General features: G+C 37.4%; 1 protein-coding gene across 1 annotated transcript in view; it reads left to right on the top strand.

Moving 5' to 3' along the window:
- Window positions 1-23375, top strand: part of LOC131611457 (uncharacterized) — a 74692-nt gene extending 51317 nt beyond the window's left edge. Inside the window, exons 5-6 of the mRNA XM_058883478.1 lie at window positions 22798-22939; window positions 23169-23375. Coding sequence (XP_058739461.1) covers window positions 22798-22939; window positions 23169-23375 — 349 coding nt within the window. The remainder of the gene's footprint in view (window positions 1-22797; window positions 22940-23168) is intronic.
- The last annotated feature ends 726 nt before the right edge of the window (window positions 23376-24101 follow it).

The following is a 24101-nucleotide window of genomic DNA, read 5'->3' as shown; positions in this document are numbered from 1 at the left end:
TTTCAGTTTCTCTTTATACCCTTCAAACGTTTCGTTTCCCTCTATTTATTTCTCTCTCTCTCTCCTTATCTGCATTTTGCATAAACCCTAGTTTATTCATCTTCAACCTAGCATTCACCATGAATCCGTCTTCAAGTTCCTCTAAAAAGGTTTCTCCACTGAAAACTCGCTACATTCCTCCATCAGAAATGGAAGAAGGAAACCCCTGCAGAGACATTGTGGTATGGAGACCAAGGTTTCCAGTGCTGACTGGAGATTTTCAATGGCTGTTCAATTGGTTCAGAATGAACCCTTCTGAAAGCGCTCCTCACATGGTCTTTCCAGAAGTGGTTTATCCTGCAGAAGTTGCTGGTCCAATTCTTCCAACAAACCTTGCAGCTATTCTTCAGGCATTGGAAGTTGGAGCTTCTGTGTTGCCCGAGCCAGAATATGCTGAAGCTGAAGACCTTCCAGAAGATCACTGACCGGATTCATGACATACTGTCATACCCCAAATTTGTCCTACCCTTTAACTTCTAACTGGCTTAGGCTTTGCATTCATGTACATACATCACCTAGGTCATAATCCATACCCATGCATGCATATCATTAGTATCAATCAAAGACTAGCAGGAAAGAACTTTTGTGGCAAGGAATTTCCTACCAGATGTGTGGATCTGAGGTAATCATGTGGCTCTATGTTCATTGAAGCCCTCCTGGATTAGGGTTTTTCTCAATCTCAATTCAAGGCGATGGTTGAAGGATACTGGCTTGCAAATCATCTGGTTCCTTAAATCAGGGTTTCTTTGGCCAAAGCCAACCAGTTGACTTTCTGGTCGACATTTAATCAGGAATGGCTTCTATGTGTGAAAAGCTTCTCATACTGACTATGTGGATGTGTTTGTTTGACTGGATTTGACTGGAAGAGATTTAATCGGGAATTTCATCAATAGTCGGAAAAATCAGAACAGTTGACTTTTGAGTCAAAATCAGAAGAATTATTCAAATATTGACTTTTGGTGGAAAATCAATCAAGAAAAGTCAAAGAACGAATAAAATCGGAGGTTTGACAAAAAGTTGCCAAAAATAGAAAAATAACAAAAATGGAAAGTCAACACTTAGAAAAATTTTGGCATCTTAAAAGCTTGACAAGCAGTCCACTTCATCATCTGTTTACACGTGGCAAATGGCATTTTTTGGAGAAACTTCCAACATCAAAGTTGTTCTTCTCATGGAGGATAACAACTTTGTAGTTGGACACTTTTTCATTCGAAGCTTGTATGAAGAGTTAAAGTGGTGTAAAGTTTCTGAAAATTCATTTAGACCAAGTCATAATCCAAGTCACAAGTCAGGTCATGACCTGGCATTTTAACAAACATGTGGCATGCCGAATCTCAAGCCAATTTTAGAGCTCTACAAAGATGCTATGAGTGCAAACTTGATATGCACCTCTTCCTTGCCATCTCCTCTATCCATTGAAACAAGAACTGAGTGAATTGGATGAATATTGAATAAAATGGCAAGCCCCCAAAGTCATGCCCTCACACTGGCCAGAATGCAGCATAAGGCTGGGCACAAAATTTTGGGCACGCATGCATATCATCAAACACATGGTGGGCTAGATTCAGACTCAAATTTCTTCCTCCACAAGTCTCCATATTGAACAAGGCTGATCTAAAACTCTTCCCTGCCATGTCCTCTTTCAAACAAGCTATGGATCATGTCAAATGGACATGTAATGAGCATGATAGAGATACTCAAAGTCAGGCCCTGGTTAAGTCTCGTGTCCGGCCAAAGATAGGGGCCAGTCCAAGTCATGTGCGTGCAGTGGTGTCCCTATGAGTTCCAGGTCTTTTTTCTCCCACTTCCAACCTTCATTCCAATGAATCTCCAACACAAAACCCCTTGTCCTCCATGCCCTCTTTGATTTGATCATAAAATAGAAGCAAATGATGGCCTATGATTAGAGTTATAAGCACATAAAGTCACATACATGAGCATGATCCACTCAAAGGTGCTGCAGCATAACCATGCAAACACACAACATACTTCCACCATTTTCATGCAAAGCCTACCATATTATACACAATTGCCATATTACACATTACTGCATTACACACTACAAGTCCCACACCCATGAAACATGCACCATACACTCCATGCACACACATATAAAAGTTAAGCTCTCCACCAAGCTCACACACGCTTCATTTTCACTTTTTCAGTTTCAAAAAAACCTCTTCTCTCATTCTCCCTCTCTCCACTCCTCTCTCTTCTCCCTTGCTCCACCTCTAACCACCACTAACCACCATAACTGAATGTAACAAACTCAATCACAACCTCCTTCCACCATCAACCTCCCTAACCATTTTCCTCCACATTCAATCTCCTTTTTCTTCAAACACCATCATCAATCACCGTCTTCTGATCATCACCGCCATGGGTCCGGTATGGTGGCAAGTGTCACCGTGATCTCATCTTCAGGCGACACGATTCCGCACTCTCCATAATCATCATCTTGATTCTCTCTCGAAAGCATTCACCGCTATCGATCTCAGCTCCGAAGCGCGAAGCGAATTCTGAGTTTGCTTCTCTATGAGAAGGATCATCTTGAAGTCGTTACCTTCATTATTAAGAACAAGCAAGAAGCTGAGTTTATTTCTCAATGGAAACAACCACCAGCATTATCTTCTTCCTCAAGAACCGAAGAGTGGAGGAAAGGAGCTCGTAGAGTTTTTTTTCTAAAATTTTCTCGATTCAAGACTCATTCCAGGTATACATTCTGGTCCTTCTTAGCATCATAGCAACATGTTTAGGTTCGCATGCTCTTAGTGTTGTATCTTGCGCTTTGCATTCTTGGTAGAATTCCGATTTATCTGTGAAGAATGGTGTTGCTTGTGTTCTGTTGCGTTTTGAAGTCTTAACAACGATCAACATCTGAAAACGAATTGAAATGTATTCTTGGTGCCGATTTACGTGAAATGCTAAGAAGTTAGGGTTTCACTGATGATCACGATTATGGAGTTAGAGGAAGTATCGGTAAAAATAGAGGTCGGATTCGCACTCTACACAAAAATCCAAGCGAGACGGTGTGTGCATCTTAAATTTCTGGGCACTTTAGTTGGTCGCCGCTGGTGGTGCACGCCGGAGAAGACGACCGGAGCATGGCTCCGGCGTCTGTCGTTTTCATGAGGTCCCATGCGTCTTGATTACGTGGCACGAAGGCATTGGGCCATGCTCCCATATTTTGGTTGTTCATTTAATCCACGTGATAGGAATGCTGCGTAGGGATTGGTTCACGCTTCTGCTTTTTTGTCCCATTCGTTTTAAATTAACTTGACCAATTGATTTTTGTTTGAGAGGAATAATCCATCGTTGCACATTTGATGCTACATAATAAAATGAATGCAATAAACAAATGAAACAATAAAACAATTGAATGGGGAAGGAGATGCGTTGGGCTTCCACGCTATTGGGCCGCACCCCTTTCAGGATTTCACCCCATTCTGCTAGCGCACCACCACGCATATGGGATTGGGCTGTAGCGCCCCAGCTATCCCCACCCCTTTTTCTGGCCCGATTTTATTTTAACTGTTTTGTAGTTCACTCTGAAATACTTTTACACCCCCATGCTTTTAAAAAGAAAAAAACATAAAAAATAGTTTTTTTCTTTTTCTTTTGTGTATATTAATTCATCTTTCCTTAAATAAAAAATGACAAAAATACTTTTTCATCCGATTAGATTTTTTTTAGAACAATATTTTCTTTTAATTGGATTTTTAATTGTTGTTTCCTTTAATTTTTGGTTGGTTGATAAACCATAAAAAGTAAATAGTTGTTTTGTTGTTAATTCAAAAAAATAGTTTTAATCATGAATAAAAATGATATTGCTTGTGAATAATTTTCATGGTTGACTTGGATTTTATTTCTTTTAGTTTTGTGAATATTTTTAATATTTCGTATTAGGAATTAAATAACTCTAGGATTAGAAATTAGGCTAGTCCCTCACCTTTCTCATTCTTTTCCTTTTACAACATAAAACATCTAATAAATATCCAAATAAAACCCCTTTAAAAAATACAAAGAAAATACTTAAAACACTAATAATCAAAGTGAAAATTATTAAAAAGGGAATGGAAGCTTGAACATCCCTTGCTTAAGGGAATGTTCGAGTGCTTGGATCTCCCTTGTTTAAGGGTACCATTCAGGCGTAAGTTCCCAACTTCTAAAAAACACCAACCAAAGAGTAACTCGAGTTTCCCTTGCTTAAGGGATTTCCTCGAAACACTCAAAATCACTCTCTCACCTCCTTTCTTAAGGGCATTGTTATCTCCGCTCTATTGCATCCTAGGCTGTCCCCTTATGCAAGAGCGCGAGCGTTAACTCCGCCAAACTAAAAAACACAAAAACAAACAGAAAATCTTGAGCCGAACTACGGCGCTCTGATTCCTGAAAAGGATACGTAGGCATCAAGTCGCGGGGCTTGAACGAGCACACTTGTAAATAATTCCTTCTTTTCCCCGTATTTCTTTTGTATGCATTCACATATAGGTAGACATAGTACACACCCTTTAGATAGAAACAAACATAGGTGGATACCATCGAGTACGATGGGCGTGAGGGGTGCTAATACCTTCCCCTTGCGTAACTGACTCCCGTACCTAGATTCTCTGGTCGCAAGACCCTGTTCCTTCCTTTGTTAGGTTTTCTGATATTCCTTTCCCTTATGGGATAAATATATTGGTGGCGACTCTGTTCATTTTTTCGCGAGCGTGCGACAGCTGGCGACTCTGCTGGGGATACCTAAGCGAGTCGATCATAGCCTTTGTTTGTTTCGTTTATTGGGTGTTTCTTTGTTTTGTTTATATGTTTACATCTTGTATATATGTTTTGCATATCATGTCTATTTTCCTGCTTGCATATCATGTTTACTTTCCGCATGCATCTGGACTATATTATGAGTCCCCGTGGGGGCCACATATTTTTCTGCTTTGTTTTGCAGGTGGGGGGGTTTTGTGAGGTAAAAGGCCCACTACCCAGGCCAGTGACACATAGGATTAGCGTGGATGCTCATGTTGACTCCCGTGGCTCTTGCTACGATCGAGCTTGACATGGGGTACCACAACTGGGCGAGGTTCTTTCATGGAACACTGTGTCCGGCACGCTTGTTGCCTCAAACACTTTGTACCCCATGGGAACTGTAGACCCTAGTGACCATTAGGGACCACTTGTCCGTGTCTAGACTTCATACCCGTGAGATTGGGGTGGGACAGGAAACCTTGACTCCTACATACCATTGCTTCTTCATATTTGAGGTCAGACCTTTATTTGGTCTGTTCTCATGGTGCTTGATATTCTGGTATTCAAAAAGGCGTCGAACCTTTGATCCTGTGACATTTGGCCTGCAAGGAGGTTTTATATCAGTCATTCAGAGGATTGTACATATGCTACTAAGATTATATGGACCTCGATTCCGTGCTTTTGCATTGCATAACATCATTGCTTTATCCACTTCATTTATGGGGGATCCTAAAGCCTATTTCCAAGAAGAAAAAAAACAAAAAGAAAAAAGGAAATAGAAAAGCAGAAAAAAGAAAAGAAAATATACTCCATATAAAACAAAGCTTGGATTCCAAAAGAAAAAAATAAAAGAGTGCGAAAAGACTTTAGGATTCTCCATAAATGAAACATGCATTCATACTATCATGCATCTCATGGTTCTATCATAAGCTTGTGCAGGCCTTTTCTACTCAAATTCTGACTTCAGCAACAGATCTGACTTCTCACCGCCACGACTCCAAGATCAACCATGGAACAACTCCGTGAGGTTTTTGACTGAGATGAGACCAGAAATGGGGATTAACATGAATCAATGTATGAAGGCTCTTCAAGCTTTTCTCTTAGACACGAAGAGTTGAGACAAGTTCCTTAGAAGCCAAATGCAAATGTTTATCTCACCTCAACAGAAGGTCTTATGGATCCAAATGTCTGAAGCATAGTTGAGATTCCTATCACTCTTAAGAGGGAGATACATCATGAAAACAATTGGGAAATTGAAGTCTTCAAGTTTCCGATTAGTGGAATTGACAAAAGGCTCCACCTATTGAAAAGAAGATTGAAAGCCATAAAAAGTCGTGACTCCACTGATTCATATGTTGTTGGATTGTCCCTATTGCCTAATATCAAGAACTGCAAGGGTCATTTACTCACTCCTAATGATGGATATTGAAGCTAAATTGATAATCATCTCCTGTACATGTGTGGAAGTTGCTTGGGGCTCCCGATCGAGGGATAAGCAAGACGTACTCTTATCTTGAGCTTTGCATCATTTGCATTGCTCGAATCCCTAAAAGCATCACAAGTTCTTGAGTGACTTCGCCATAATCTTCTGTCAGGTGGTAATCAAGAGTGTTCTACACAATGTTTCTCGCTCAAGGTTCTATTTCATATCTCAGTTGCCTTTTCTCAGAATTTCCCTCTCAGTGGCTTCGCTTGTTAATAGAGACAAGAAGAATATGAGAAACAAATTGACGTGATTCTATTGCCTCGTTCCCATTCGCTTCCCTGTTTGTTGGAACTTCAATTGGTTAAGATTCGAGTATTGGGTCTTCTTCACCACAAGTAGATCTCCTCAATTTAATGACCATACAAGATTCCTTCCATTTATGATGGCGATTACTATTCCAACGTCTATGCTTGGGGCTCCCGCACGAGGGATAAGCAAGACGTACTCTTATCTTGAGCATTGCATCATTCGCATTGCTCGAATCCCTAAAGCAAGGCAAAAGTTTACGACCCATGGGTGACTTCGTTGGAGTTTTCTTTGGAAGTAATCTGAAGTGTTTGGAAGGGACTGCAGAAAGTATTCAAGCTCAATAAGTCCAGACGGAGTCAAGTCTCCTCAACAACGACATTCATTTAGTTTCTTACTGCATTCTCATAGTAATTTTTCCTTTGTGTGTTTAAGCATCGATAGCATGTAAAAGCTTGTTAATCATTGAATGAAAATAAAAATACATTGCTTATGTTTGTCTTGAAGTAATCCATTCGTTATCACTCATAAAAATGTTTTTGGCATTACGATACCAACTTTACTAACCGCTTGCTTAGGCAAAGAGCGGAGGGAGAATGATGAAAAATAAAAATGCAAAATCTCTAATCATGTGTTTTCTAATCAAAACCCTACTGAGGATGTTCAGGCATTATTTTGAATCCCCAAACACCGGAGATATAAGGGAGATAGACCCTCGTCAACCCCTTTGAGCCTTGAAGTAGGAGTTTCTTTTCTAATCATAAAAACCCTTATTTTAACCTTGGGGCAGGGTAGCGTTCATTTAACTTGATCGAGTGTTCAAAACTCACCAAAAGGGTATGCATCTAAGGATACAACAATGGTTATCCTTCAAAAGGTTGAGGAATGTCAAAACCGCAATGGTTATCCTTATTCCATCAAGAGGTCAAAAGATGACGGTGCCACAATGGTTATCCCTCATCAATTAAAGAATGAGGCAGTCATAATCTTTCGAACAAATCGAGAGCAACGCAAGATCACACGACTTGTTCAAAAAGAATTAAAAAAAAAGAGAGAGCCCGCTAAGTCAACAACAAATTGAAAACAAGTGACTTAGGCAAAAGTTAGGGCATCCCGCTGGACTCCAAAATAAAATTCAAGAGAACTTGTCCAGGCAAAAGTTAGGGAAAGCAGAAGCAAAAAACAAGGATTACAAAATAAAAATCCTTCTCAAAAGAACAAAGTCGTGTGATCAAACACCAAAAAAGAAAGTGAGTGACTGCCATGTCCGAAAAACTTCATTGATTCCTCAACCATTCCAAATTCCTTGTGAGGACTAAACACTCATGTTGAGTTAATTGAACCTAGGAATGGAGAATATCACGAAGGGGGTGGGTACAAATAATTTTGAGCCTAAAAATCCTTTGTTTTCTAAAAACCGTGAACCCGGCCAAATTACAACCCTTAAAAGTCCTAATTGAAGTAGGGTTTATTTTGAAAGCACACTCCGATGAGATGGTGTTTAACTGATTCCCAATGAAGCGTGACTCATATCCATGTTGGTATCGTACGTTTGCTTTATCTTCCATATGCAAAAATCGAGGTTGTGTCAACTAGTGATTCAGTCACAAGAGGTCGCGACCTCATTTCACAAAAAAGTTTTTACAACTTCAAGACTAACATAGGCTTTACATTAGAATTATCATTCTTAGAGTTAACATTCTTTTGCATACAAAACATCCTCTTAAACATCAAAGAAATTCCAAGATGAGAATCAGTGAGTAACTTGATCATGTCAAAGTACAAGAGACTTGAGAACTCCGAGGAGGAAAAGCTAATCATCTCAAATGTTGACCATCAAGGGGCAAGTTATCCAAAGAACTCCGTTGGGCATGAACAGTTAATGCTTTCCTTGATTACTCTGAGGGGAAGAGTTTGAAGACTTTGTTGAGCGTGGTAAAGTTGTTTCCATGTTTGTTTGACTTCAAAACAAAGAAAGCTTGAGGATTCTAGTAAGATGTACCTAATCAGGGGCAATTGAATCGAGGTTTGACCTCTCTAATTTGGCATATCTGGGGCAATCAAGTCGAGGAATCTCTCTCAAATTCAACCAATCTGGGGCAGTTACGTCGAGATTTGACAAATCTCTCCAAGGATCCACTGGGGCAATTTCCTTCATGGGTCATGAAACTTGGGGCACGATCTTCTGTTTTATTGTCCTCTCCCTAATCATAGGAGTTTATTTCTCCTAGAACCTTGGTCTCTCCCCAAGCATGGAGTTTATTTCTCCTGAGAGTTTGTTCCATTCCTCAAGCATAGGAGTTTATTTCTCCTAGGAGCTGTCCTACTTCCCTAACCAAGGCTCATTACCTGGATTTCTCATCCCCGACATGGTGAATCGAGGGAATCTCCTCAAGCTGAAAATCCTCCAAGCAGTGGCACATGGTGATAAGTCAAAAATCATTCTTCAAGTCAAAGAAAAGTGCATCTTACAAATCAAAGTCCAATATCTATTGGCATCTGTACATAATTCTTAACACTAAAGGGATTCTCCCTGGTGTTTACCTCATTGATGCCTTTATTTGGCACTCTGCATATAGTACTCATTGCATATAACATTGCATCCTCAAAAGCATAGCGTATCCATCAAAATGAAGCATTACGCCATAGAAAAATTCAAACATGCATACAAAGCATAAGCCAGATAATAAAAATCCGCCCTCAATCAAGACGACGATACTTCCCCACATAAAAGGTTGTCCTTAAAAACTCCGATTGATATCTGCTACTACATTACAAATCTCCTTATGCCACGGTGCCGATACCTGGTATCCTTAATCTCCAGAAGAAGTCTCGTTTTCTCTCTAGTATGAATCGGATACAATGTCTTTCTTCGTCAGAATCGTTGTCTCCGAGGTTATTTCCCGTGTGCTGCGTGCAGATTAGAGTGTGAATGAGGGTGGGCCTTCAACCCATCTCATTTTTCAATCATTTGAATAACCATACTTGGTGTGTGTCAATTCGAATGATTGCCACTCTTGAAGAGTTACACCCCGCCTTTGGCCTGAGGGATTAATGTAATTCTTATGCTTCGCAAGCATCAACATCTTCGTGATTATGTCTTTTGATCGAGTCTAGTCGTCACTAGTCTCCGTGGCCCCTTCCCTCGTACGGAAAACTTTTGGATCTAACCCCCGTGTTGTGAATCCTTTACCTTCCAACATTCAAACAATTCCAAAGCCCAGTTCTCGCCCTGGCAAATCAAGTCAAAGCCCTGGTTCCCGTCCTGGCAAAACTTTCAAAATCCAGTGCCCGTCCTGGTAATCATTTTTCAAAGCCCAATTCCCGCCTTGGCAAACCTTTCTTCAAAGTCCAATTCTCGCCTTGGCAAACTTTTTTCAAAGCCCAATTCTCGCATTGGCAAATTTTCTTCAAAGCCCAATTCTCGCATTGGCAAATTTTCTTCAAAGCCCAATTCTCGCATTGGCAAACTTTCTTCAAAGTCCAATTCTCGCCTTGGCAAACCCTTTTTCAAAGTCCAGTCCTCGCCCTGGCAAATCATTTCTTTCATTTTCAGTCCTCGTCTGATATTTTATGGTGAAGTCAGTTCTCGCTTGACAACCACCATTCATCCATAATTTCTTACCGTAAAACCAATTCCCAATCCCCATCAAGTCATTATTCTCTTTCCCCATTCGACCATTACTCACTGTAAATATTTCCACCAGAAAAAACAAAAATTTCTCTTTCCCCAGCAGATATCAAAATAAAAAATTAAAGATAACACTTACACCATCTTTTCTTCAGGACAAATTTCAGGTCTTGATATTTAATCTTCTTCTACCTTGAATGTTCGAAAGGCTAGCGCCAATCTCACCTTCAGGTTTAAGACGATTAAATAGGGGCAGCTGTCATACCCCAAATTTGTCCTACCCTTTAACTTCTAACTGGCTTAAGCTTTGCATTCATGTACATACATCACCTAGGTCATAATCCATACCCATGCATGCATATCATTGGTATCAATCAAAGACTAGCAGGAAAGAACTTTTGTGGCAAGGAATTTCCTACCAGATGTGTGGATCTGAGGTAATCATGTGGCTCTATGTTCATTGAAGCCCTCCTGGATTAGGGTTTTTCTCAATCTCAATTCAAGGCGATGGTTGAAGGATACTGGCTTGCAAATCACTTGGTTCCTTAAATCAGGGTTTCTTTGGCCAAAGCCAACCAGTTGACTTTCTGGTCGACATTTAATCAGGAATGGCTTCTATGTGTGAAAAGCTTCTCATACTGACTATGTGGATGTGTTTGTTTGACTGGATTTGACTGGAAGAGATTTAATCGGGAATTTCATCAATAGTCGGAAAAATCAGAACAGTTGACTTTTGAGTCAAAATCAGAAGAATTATTCAAATATTGACTTTTGGTGGAAAATCAATCAAGAAAAGTCAAAGAACGAATAAAATCAGAGGTTTGACAAAAAGTTGCCAAAAATAGAAAAATAACAAAAATGGAAAGTCAACACTTAGAAAAATTTTGGCATCTTAAAAGCTTGACAAGCAGTCCACTTCATCATCTGTTTACACGTGGCAAATGGCATTTTTTGGAGAAATTTCCAACATCAAAGTTGTTCCTCTCATGGAGGAGAACAACTTTGTAGTTGGACACTTTTTCATAGCTTGTATGAAGAGTTAAAGTGGTGTAAAGTTTCTGAAAATTCATTTAGACCAAGTCATAATCCAAGTCACAAGTCAGGTCATGACCTGGCATTTTAACAAACATGTGGCATGCCGAATCTCAAGCCAATTTTAGAGCTCTACAAAGATGCTATGAGTGCAAACTTGATATGCACCTCTTCCTTGCCATGTCCTCTATCCATTGAAACAAGAACTGAGTGAATTGGATGAATATTGAATAAAATGGCAAGCCCCCAAAGTCATGCCCTCACACTGGCCAGAATGCAGCATAAGGCTGGGCACAAAATTCTGGGCACGCATGCATATCATCAAACACATGGTGGGCTAGATTCAGACTCAAATTTCTTCCTCCACAAGTCTCCATATTGAACAAGGCTGATCTAAAACTCTTCCCTGCCATGTCCTCTTTCAAACAAGCTATGGATCATGTCAAATGGACATGTAATGAGCATGATAGAGATACTCAAAGTCAGGCCCTGGTTAAGTCTCGTGTCCGGCCAAAGATAGGGGCCAGTCCAAGTCATGTGCGTGCAGTGGTGTCCCTATGAGTTCCAGGTCTTTTTTCTCCCACTTCCAGCCTTCAATCCAATGAATCTCCAACACAAAACCCCTTGTCCTCCATGCCCTCTTTGATTTGATCATAAAATAGAAGCAAATGATGGCCTATGGTTAGAGTTATAAGCACATAAAGTCACATACATGAGCATGATCCACTCAAAGGTGCTGCAGCATAACCATGCAAACACACAACATACTTCCACCATTTTCATGCAAAGCCTACCATATTATACACAATTGCCATATTACACATTACTGCATTACACACTACAAGTCCCACACCCATGAAACATGCACCATACACTCCATGCACACACATATAAAAGTTAAGCTCTCCACCAAGCTCACACACGCTTCATTTTCACTTTTTCAGTTTCAAAAAAACCTCTTCTCTCATTCTCCCTCTCTCCACTCCTCTCTCTTCTCCCTTGCTCCACCTCTAACCACCACTAACCACCATAACTGAATGTAACAAACTCAATCACAACCTCTTTCCACCATCAACCTCCCTAACCGTTTTCCTCCACATTCAATCTCCTTTTTCTTCAAACACCATCATCAATCACCGTCTTCTCATCATCACCGCCATGGGTCCGGTATGGTGGCAAGTGTCATTGTGATCTCATCTTCAGGCGACACGATTCCGCACTCTCCATAATCATCATCTTGATTCTCTCTCGAAAGCATTCACCACCATCGATCTCAGCTCCGAAGCGCGAAGCGAATTTTGAGTTTGCATCTCTGTGAGAAGGATCATCTTGAAGTCGTTACCTTCATTATTAAGAACAAGCAAGAAGCTGAGTTTATTTCTCAATGGAAACAACCACTAGCATTATCTTCTTCCTCAAGAACCGAAGAGTGGAGGAAAGGAGCTCGTAGAGTTTTTTTTCTAAAATTTTCTCGATTCAAGACTCATTCCAGGTATACATTCTGGTCCTTCTTAGCATCATAGCAACATGTTTAGGTTCGCATGCTCTTAGTGTTGTATCTTGCGCTTTGCATTCTTGGTAGAATTCCGATTTATCTGTGATGAATGGTGTTGCTTGTGTTCTGTTGCGTTTTGAAGTCTTAACAACGATCAGCATCTAAAAACGAATTGAAATGTATTCTTGGTGCCGATTTACGTGAAATGCTAAGAAGTTAGGGTTTCACTGATGATCACGGTTATGGAGTTAGAGGAAGTATCGGTAAAAATAGAGGTCGGATTCGCATTCTACACAAAAATCCAAGCGAGACGGTGTGTGCATCTTAAATTTCTGGGCACTTTAGTTGGTCTCCAGTGGTGGTGCACGCCGGAGAAGACGACCGGAGCATGGCTCCGGCGTCTGTCGTTTTCATGAGGTCCCATGCGTCTTGATTACGTGGCACGAAGGCATTGGGCCATGCTCCCATATTTTGGTTGTTCATTTAATCCACGTGATAGGAATGCTGCGTAGGGATTGGTTCACGCTTCTGCTTTTTTGTCCCATTCGTTTTAAATTAACTTGACCAATTGATTTTTGTTTGAGAGGAATAATCCATCGTTGCACATTTGATGCTACATAATAAAATGAATGCATAAACAAATGAAACAATAAAACAATTGAATGGGGAAGGAGATGCGTTGGGCTTCCACGCTATTGGGCCGCACCCCTTTCAGGATTTCACCCCATTCTGCTAGCGCACCACCACGCATATGGGATTGGGCTGTAGCGCCCCAGCTATCCCCACCCCCTTTTTCTGGCCCGATTTTGTTTTAATTGTTTTGTAGTTCACTCTGAAATACTTTTACACCCCCATGCTTTTAATAAGAAAAAAACATAAAAAATAGTTTTTTTCTTTTTCTTTTGTGTATATTAATTCATCTTTCCTTAAATAAAAAATGACAAAAATACTTTTTCATCCAATTAGATTTTTTTTAGAACAATATTTTCTTTTAATTGGATTTTTAATTGTTGTTTCCTTTAATTTTTGGTTGGTTGATAAACCATAAAAAGTAAATAGTTGTTTTGTTGTTAATTCAAAAAAATAGTTTTAATCATGAATAAAAATGATATTGCTTGTGAATAATTTTCATGGTTGACTTGGATTTTATTTCTTTTAGTTTTGTGAATATTTTTAATATTTCGGATTAGGAATTAAATAACTCTAGGATTAGAAATTAGGCTAGTCCCCCACCTTTCTCATTCTTTTCCTTTTACAACATACAACATCTAATAAATATCCAAATAAAACCCCTTTAAAAAATACAAAGAAAATACTTAAAACACTAATAATCAAAGTGAAAATTCTTAAAAAGGGAATGGAAGCTTGAACATCCCTTGCTTAAGGGAATGTTCGAGTGCTTGGATCTCCCTTGCTTAAGGGTACCATTCAGGCGTAAGTTCCCAACTTCTAAAAAACACCAACCAAAGAGTAACTCGAGTTTCCCTTGCTTAAGGGATTTCCTCGAAACGCTCAAAATCACTCTCTCACCTCCTTTCTTAAGGGCATTGTTATCTCCGCTCTATTGCATCCTAGGCTGTCCCCTTATGCAAGAGCGCGAGCGTTAACTCCGCCCAACTAAAAAACACAAAAACAAACAGAAAATTTAGAGCCGAACTATGGCGCTCTGATTCCTGAAAAGGATACGTAGGCATCAAGTCGCGGGGCTTGAACGAGTACACTTGTAAATAATTCCTTCTTTTCCCCGTATTTCTTTTGCATGCATTCACATATAGGTAGACATAGTACACACCCTTTAGATAGAAACAAACATAGGTGGATACCATCGAGTACGATGGGCGTGAGGGGTGCTAATACCTTCCCCTTGCGTAACCGACTCCCGTACCTAGATTCTCTGGTCGCAAGACCCTGTTCCTTCCTTTGTTAGGTTTTCTGATATTCCTTTCCCTTATGGGATAAATATATTGGTGCGACTCTGTTCATTTTTCGCGAGCGTGCGACACATACTAGCGCAGATTTTGTCTAGGCTAGGGTCTTAGTCTTTGGTCTTTGTAGTTTTCTTTCCTTGATTGCATCTGCTTATTCTGCATACATCTTTTGTAATCCTGCTTGTTTAAATCAATGAAAAGTTTGATTCTGTTTATTTCCTTTGTCGTTTTCTACATCTGAATCTTTTATATTCTTTTTGATGTTATGAAAAAAAGGGGGAGAAAATATATGATAAATGATTTGATTAAATACTATCAGTTACCGGGTAAAAAGGCCCCACATTACTAACAGAACTTGCAAAGTTCTATGCTTTTAAGTTGTGTTGTTGCAGGAACTGAAGATCAACATAAGAAGCAACAAGATGAGGAAAAGTAATTCTTTAGAGAATCAAGCTCTTGGATTCATGAAGCAAGCTGAGTGCTATGAAGCTTCAGAATCAGAAGCAAGAAGGAAGAATGTTCAGATATTCTGATGATAGAATATGATCTGAAACATTATGTTTATGTGTTCTGACACATACCATATGGCTCTGATACATATTATGTGTTATGAAACATACTCTATGTTCTGACTCATTCATGCTGACGTTTGTCGTTTAGTTTTGTTCTGTAACATTTCAGGATGTAGAGATGCTCTGATGATGCTCTGGTACATTCAACAATGTTCTGATACAATCTAGCATGAAGTGATGTAAGAAGAAATTCAAGCTCTGAAGCTGTCCCAATGGAAGCAGAAGTCAGAAGTTGTGAATGTTCTGAAGATCAAAGAAATTTAAGTTCTGAAGCTGTCCTAGTGGAAGCAGAAGTCAGAAGCTGTGAATGTTCTGAAGATCAAAGAAATTCAAGTTCTGAAGCTGTCCGATGGAAGCAGAAGTCAGAAGCTGTGAATGTTCTGAAGATCAAAGAAATTCAAGTTCTGAAGCTGTCCAATGGAAGCAGAAATCAGAAGCTATGAATGTTCTGAGGATCTAAAGAAATTCAAAGTTCTGACGCTGTCCTATGGAAGCAGAAATCAGAAGTCATGAATGTTCTGAAGATCAAGCACATGTGAACGTCTCTACTGAAATACTCAAGGAAGTCTTTTATTTATAAAATTCTTCTAGTATTAATTTCAGGGGGGGAGATTGTTAATCTCAGGGGGAGACACATTCACATGCTTATGCTATAGCTATGTAATTTGTCTTTAGCTGTCTGCTCTTTCTGATCGCAAATTCATATCATTTATATATGTTTTTGTCATCATCAAAAAGGGGGAGATTGTTAGAACAAGATTTGTTCTGATCAATATTCTTAGTTTTGATGATAACAAGGATATGAATTTTGTGTGAGATAATGTGGTACTCTAATACATTGCAATTTCCCTTTCAGGAAATATATAAAGAGTATGCACAAATCAGCGCTCAGAAGCTTTATCTCAGAAGGTTCAGCATGCAACATCAGAACATGGTCTGGCAAGACATCAGAAGATGGTCAAAGCAGAATCAGAACATGGGTCTATGGAAGCATCAGAAGAACTTGAGATCAGAAGCAGAAGCACTGAAGTTCTCATGGTATCACGCTCAGAAGCACTTCAAGGTCAGAAGACAAGAAGATGCTATGCACCAAGCTGTTTGACTCTGATGATATTCAAACATTGTATACACAAACATCAGATCAGAAGAAAGTACAGGTGGCAGGCTACGCTGATTGACAAAAGGAACGTTGGAAGCTATTAAAGGCAACGTCAGTAGACACAGCGTGAACAAGGCTCGAGGTAGTTGACAAAAGCGTGAAACATTAAATGCAATGTTGTACGGAACACGCAAAGCATTAAATGCTCCCAACGGTCATCTTCTCAAAGTGCCTATAAATATGAAGTTCTGATGAGAAGCAAGGTTAACAACAATTCTGAAAGAACTTACTCTGAAAAACTTGCTGAAACGCTGTTCAACTCAAAGCTCAGAAACTTCATCTTCATCAAAGCTCACTACATTGCTGTTGTAATATATTAGTGAGATTAAGCTTAAACGTTAAGAGAAATATCACTGTTGTGATTATAGCTTTTCAGAAGCATTTGTAATACTCTTAGAATTGATTACATTAATTTGTAAGTAACTAGAGTGATCAAGTGTTGATCAGGATACAATAGGAAGTCTTAGCTTGTGTCTAAGCAGTTGTAATTAGAGTGATCACGTGGTGGTCAGGATACTCTAAGAAAGTCTTAGCTTGTGTCTAAGCATTTGTTCCTAGAGTGATCAGGTTGTGATCAGGATACTCTAGAAGATTTAGTCGTGGGCTAAGTGGAAAACCATTGTAATCTGTTGCGATTAGTGGATTAAATCCTCAGGTGAGGTAAATCACTCCGTGGGGGTGGACTGGAGTAGTTTAGTTAACAACGAACCAGGATAAAAATAACTGTGCAAATTGTTTTTATCGTTCAAGTTTTTAGACTACACTTATTAAACCCCCCCCCCCTTTCTAAGTGTTTTTCTATCCTTCAGTTTTCTCCGCTTGCCGATCAGGGGGACGCTGTTGGACCACTCCCAGATCTAGAGGATCGAAGCCAGTGAGTGGATGGCGCTCTATTTGGGTATGGAGCCCGAAGTTGCTGACTTTGAGTGCATGACGACAAATGGGCCTCATATTCGGTTCACCACACTGAGCGCTTATTTCGAGCACCACCTGGTGGCGGCGGCCGAATCCGAGGAGGCGGATAGCGCCCTATTTGTACAGTATCACCGTGGCTGCGCTCTCCGATGTTGGTACATGTTTGTGGTAGGCGCTGCAATCTTTGTGGACAGGAGTGCAAGGCACGTCGACGTGACCTACCTCCGCTACTTCATGGACTTGACCGGATCCTGCACACTACTTACGGTACGTTTCATTTTAATTGTTTCACATTTATTTATGTTTCGTATTTATTTTTAATACATTATCGTGTTTGTGTTTCAGAGCTGGATCATCTCTTACTTCTCCCGCATCCACGACTTCCACATTGATCCTGAGTACGATGACGCCATGCCCAGGGCCGCCAGATACGTTCTCCAGAGGGGGAACAATGCAGTGGGACCATACCGTGGGTACCTCGACCGCACGATGCACGATGACGTCACTTGGAGGCCATTCAACGACTACACTCATGTTGTCCCCTTTGACGGTATATCTTTATATTCTGGATGGTTGGCATACGGGACCAGCACCATGGTGCGGTATCTCCCTGAGCGGTGCATACGACAGTTTGGGTATGTGCAGATGATACCCAGGTCACCTTTTGAGGCTGCTCCCGACACAGTGACCCGAGTGCAACTCACTGGCATATTTGAGGATTGGGAGCGTCATGTGGTACCGGAGGAGTATCGTCGCATTCGGGTCACCCAGGACTGGCACAGTGTGGAGGGGTATGTCACATGGTTCTATCGGGTGTCACATCCTCTGCTGAGACCCGACGCTCCCGGCGCTCCTAGGCCAGCACACGAGGAGATCCTGGAGAACTAGCAGGCCGAGTATGACCACGTCGTTGATCTCCTGCCGATCTGCCAGCGGATAGAGATGATTGGGCGGGACGCGTTGGATCGAGGTGTCATTCATCAGGGCGGTCTAGAGGCAGTCACCGTGATGGAGATGATCGTCACTGATGCGGGCCGTGCGGCGGCATACAGGCGGCAGAGGAGGTCCCAGGGAGAGAGGGTTAGGCATACCCAGTAGGGGTCCGGGTTTATTTTTTTTGTTTTTGGATTATATCTTTCGCACACTATTACTATTTGGTTCAGCTTGTATATATTATTTGTATTTTATTTATCATATTAGTATTTTCTGTTTATATGTCGCTTATTTTATTTGGCGTTTTCCTTTAATTAAAAATACGAGACTGTTAAGAAAAACATAAAAAAAAACACAATTTCTGCATAATTCGGAAGTGCATTTCCGAAACCCCCCAAAATCTGAAAAAAAGGTGTTTTCGGAAGTGCATCTCCGAAAACACCCCCCATTTGGTGTTTTCGGAGATGCACTTCCGAAGTCTGAGAAAATTTAAAAAAAAAATACTTCGGAAATGCATTTCCGAAGCAGGGGTAAAGTGGGGTTTTCGCTGGGGGTGACCCCCATAGGGAGGTGGGTAAAGAAAAAACCATCTTTTTAAGTTAGTGGTAGGGAGGAGAGATAATTTTTTTTCTAATTCTATTTTTAATGCTTTGCTATCTCATTAATTGTTCCTTTGATTATCATACGGGGAAATAATGTAGGTAAAGAGAAAGAGAGGGAATCTATTTAAAAAAAATTCTGACACAATGTCTCTTCAATGTTTAATTGATTTATTTCTTATTTTCCCCCTTTTTTGAAGATAATGATTCATGATTCATCTCTATTTGTGTAGTGAAAGATAAAACCATTAATTTTTGTTCTGCTGTTTTCTTCTTCATCATCATTATTTTTTATCCAAATTATTTCAAAAAAATTAATTAGTTTTATATTAAAGAAAATTTGAATTAATATTATTTTATAATTAATTTCTTGCATCACTTCTCTTCATTTTACCATTTTTCTTTTTCTATACTTTTTAAAAATTATTCTAGATCTTTTTTTTTTTAGTTTTTTAAACTATTTTTAATATTATTTTTTCCTCTCTAAACTATATATATATATATATATATATATATATATATATATATATATATATATATATATATAAATTTCTAATGACTAAAACTTTTTTGGGTTATATTCGAAAAGTGTTGACAGCTCGTGTTGAAATTAAAATTTGATTTTATTAGTTTATAAATTATATTCATCATTCTTTATGGTATATTATACTACTTTTGATATGATGGTTGATTAATGGATTTTGTAATTAAAACTTTTACTCTAGATACAAGACTTGATGAGATGAGATGACAATAACTTCAATAGTCACGTGCTCAAATGTAGAGGTCTATTGCGTGTGATTATTATACGTCTTTGTATCTGCTTTGCTTCCATCCCTTCTCATCACAGTCTGCATTCTTTCCTTCCATCCTTTCCCATCATGTCTGCAGCAGACTGATTTTTTTTGCTTTTCTTGCAAACATGGGTTTGCCCCTATCTCTCTTCAATATCCTTCCTAAAACTATTCCAAGTTTCATCTCTTTTAGAATCTCTCTCATCCTCTTACTTGTGCTAAAGATGGTTATCGTTTCGAAAATCCACCTTTAATCCCATGTTTGAATTTGAAACAATAAAGCTTATGATTTTTAGTGAGATAGAGAGAAAGAATGGAATTATTTATAGTGATATAGTGTATTTTATTTAATAAAATTTATTTAGTTTAAAGTTGGACTTTAATTGTTACTATAATATAATTGATATTTTTGTCAAATATACATGAAATTAGGTCTGATTTAGACCGTAATAAACCATTAAAAACTAGAAAGTGTGAACCGCGGTTATATTGATTTATTTTTAGTCATCCGTTTCTTTTTTTATTTATCGGTTATATCATTTTGGGTTGGATTCGGTTTTTTTGTCCATCCCTAACAAATAGTCATAGTTTATAGCAAAAAAATTGCCTAATTAATTTATTTATAGTCTGTACCACAATCTAAAATAATACAACAACAATGACTAGGGTAGTAAGTCATAGCTTACTGATTTTTTATGTCCAACTCCATAGCCATAAGGTACAGTGTAAAGTATAGCTTACTTTTCGTCTTTTACAAGAGATAATGATGTATTATTTTTAACTACTACACTTTTCACTTTATGCAAATGTATTTCACACTCAAGTTAATAGTTAATAAATATTTGAACGCAAATGTATAAGTATTTATTTAATATATAAATCAACAAATTGATTATTTTAATAACTTTAAAAAAAATCATCCGATTTTTTATTTAAATTATAACTTATAATATTATTTTAGAATTATAAAATAAACTTTAAAAAATGTTTATATGATTATAGTCTTATTATAGTATTTAAGGTAATAAATTGTGTATTTATAAATATAATTAAATATAAGACACATATTTATTATTATTAAATAAAAAATTGATATAATATGACAAATATTTATCGTACTATTTTAGAATTGATGATAATAATACATTGTTTGGTTGATTTTGGATATATAAGTTTGAGTTTTTATTTTTTAAAACTGTATTAAAATGATGCAGGTTAGAGTTTATGAGTAAGGTGTAAGAAGAGGAGGGGTGAGAGGCTAAAGCTTCAAATAGTCTAATATATTAACTCTTTTACCCTAGAAGTCAATGCGGTCAAATTATTGTACAATTTGTCAAGAAGTAATTGGTTACATGTAAATGTTGTCTTAAAAATATATAATTTAGTGTTTTATTTTTGCATTTACAATGACTTAATTAAAAGAAATTAAACATCTACTTATCTAGAATAGGATACAATACACATAAAAAAAATATAAAAAAATATGAAAATGATACAATACAAATATGTGAGTTTTCTATGTCGGTGTTATTTATGTGTTTCTGATTTAAATCCATTTCATATTTTATGGATTTGTTTCTTGTGTTTATCATGTGTTTGTTTGTATTTTGTTTTTAACTCTACCCTTATTTTTGTATTCTGCTTTTGTTTTTGTTTATCAGGTTTTTAGGCATTTGGCCTTAAATGGTGAAGGTGGAGATTATTGATGAAATGATTATTGTATTTTCTCACTCTTTCAACTTTGCATTTGTATTTTCTGCTTCCAATGTTTTAGTTTTCTGGTTGGAACAATGATTTTGGTATTAATAGCTTGGTTTATGATAGGGTGTATAACTTTATTTCAGTGACAGGAAACTTATATAAACATTGTTGTGTCGATAACATATATGTCGGCATTCGATTCAATTTTAACGGTCGGCCACATTTTAAAATATCAAATACATTTATTATAAACTTTGTGTCCATAAAAATTATTTAAGATGATTTATTCTGTTTGCAGGAAATATGAGATAAAAGTTGAGGGAGGATTGTGACTTCATAGAGAGAGTTTGTGCATTTAAAGTGAAGGTAAACCGGTTGATATATTGTAACTTTTAAAATTCTTATTTATTTCAAGCAAGTAATTTTTTTATTAGGTTAAGTAGAATCATAAAATGGGTTAGCAGCGATGAATTTGTAGGTGGTGGAAACGGATTTCCGGCATTGTGGTGGTGGTCAGATTTGAAAAACTTTATGTTTGACATTTTCAATTTATTTTTTGTTAATACCTTATTCTATTGCATTTGATTTGTTTAGGTTTTATAACTGATGCTGAACTAATTGTTATGATTCTTATTAGGTGGGTAACACAATGAAGTCTGTGCAGAATGTGAAGAAAATGTTATAGATTTGAAATTATTATTATAGATTTGAAATTGCTAAATAGATTGAATTCTTAAACATTTTTGTAGGTATCTTTGTTGGATCTCATTTTATCTTTCGATTTCAAGTTTCTCTTTTGTTTCTTCTGATGTTGATAATATTTAATCTCATTTTGTTGCAGGAAAAAGTTTTGATTCTTTTTGTACATTTGAATGGTTCAATCACTTGACTATGAAAATATTGTTTTATCAGTTTTGAATGAGTAAAATAAATATTCCAAATACTTTATCAGATATTATCATTCATCAAACTAATTATATTTTTAATCTATCAATAAATAAAATAATTGTAATAAATTTATTGAACATACTTTATTTCCATTTCTTTGTAATATATAAGGTTCTGTTTGGCAAACCCTTTTTATATACGAGAATAAATTTACTATTAATTCAAAAAATTAAAATTTATATACGGGAATAAATTTACTATTGATTCCAATAATTTTATAAAGAATGTCAAAACAAAAATAATATTTACATATGAGAAATAAATACAGGAAAACATATTTTTATATACAGAAAAATAATAATTATTGTTCAAAAAAATGTCTTTTTAAAAATATTATGAATTACTCAAGGTGGCCGACAAAAACCTAAATATTAGTGGTTTATAAAAAACTCCTATATTATATTGGAACACATTTAATATTTTAAATTTTAACTTATATATTAATCTTAGACTTCTTTTTTATCTTTTTTTTTATAATTTATTTTAATTTTTTCTATTATTTTTGAATTCCATATTCTAACTGGTAACATAAAATCGGTCCACACCAGAATCCGTGCGGCGGCACGGGTTTCGCACTAGTTTAGTTAATACTGCAGCTGGTAGTCAAACAAGAGAGAGCGTCAACGAATATTTGACAAGCATTAAACGGCATGAGCTGTCAGAGGCCGAGGTTTTGAATGTATTAAACATCAGACCAGCTGCTGAAGTTGAATTATTTCATGTAAGTATCACAACTATGTTCTTCTCATTTATTTTAACCCTATATATTAGTGTGATGTGTTGTGTTTGATGATAATTATATTGTATGCTGAGAATCTTAGCCTATTTCTTCCTCTCTAGTTCTCGGTAAAGTCTTGATCTATATGACTAACAATATGCATTTGAATGCCATGTTTGTACCTTTGCATGATATATTGTTATCAATTTGTTAACTTTTAATTATTATGCAGATCATAAAGGATTGTACAGTCCGTTTTCCAGATGAAGAGATAGCTGAAATAGTAGAACTGGTAGGAAAAACATTGCCAGCACAACCTAACAAAAAGACATCAAAAGAATCCGAGGGTGAAGAAGAAACAGAAACACATGGACATGAAAAAGGTAATGAGATTAGTCAAGATCAAACAGAAGATGGAGAGGAAATGGACACAAGTTGAGGTCTAATTTTAACTTCAATATTTTATCACCAGCATAAGAGAGTCTCATGAAGGTTGTTAGGTAAAAAAAATTGAGTTGTGAAAATGATTTTTATAGGAACCTAGATTAAGTCCTGTGGTTGTGTTACTTCTACAAGAAACTTACGGAATGCAAATGGCTTTGCTTACTCCATATAAAAAGCTTCTTTGAATTTCTTAATTTAATCTTCTAATGATTGCTTTGTTTCTTATCCAAAAATATAACTCACACCTTATGATCAGGTGATGTTAGTTCCAATTTTTTTTTATAGAAATTGCTAGAGGCACCCTATGAATTGCTCCCACACTCTCATGAAAAATACAAAATACTTTTGGATTTTGAAGATGTATTTTTGAACGCACCCAAAATCATACTAACAAAGATGTTGCAAGGGAGACGCCTCTATTTTAACTAAAGAAACTTTAGAATGTCAAGTTGCTTGTTGAAGATAAGAATGTAAAGTCTCTCCATTCATTTCCCTCCCTCTAAAAGATTTCATTTTTACACTCAAAACTTCAAATACCAAACTTCGTCTTCATTGTTCTTTTCTTTTTGTTTGTACCCTTTTGAAGCTTCCGAGGTATGGATTATGTTTAAACCATGAGGTGTTTTTAGTTTCTCTGTGGCCATTATTAGAGCAAATTGTGTTTACTTCATTTTATTCTATTGAAAATTTTTTTTTTTTTTAATAAGCAATTTTATAAGAT

The sequence above is a fragment of the Vicia villosa genome, linkage group LG6 (assembly GCF_029867415.1).
Source record: "Vicia villosa cultivar HV-30 ecotype Madison, WI linkage group LG6, Vvil1.0, whole genome shotgun sequence".
Lineage (NCBI taxonomy): Eukaryota > Viridiplantae > Streptophyta > Magnoliopsida > Fabales > Fabaceae > Vicia > Vicia villosa.
The sequence above is the reverse complement of the archived record's forward strand: the minus strand, read 5'-3'. Positions and strand labels throughout refer to the sequence as shown.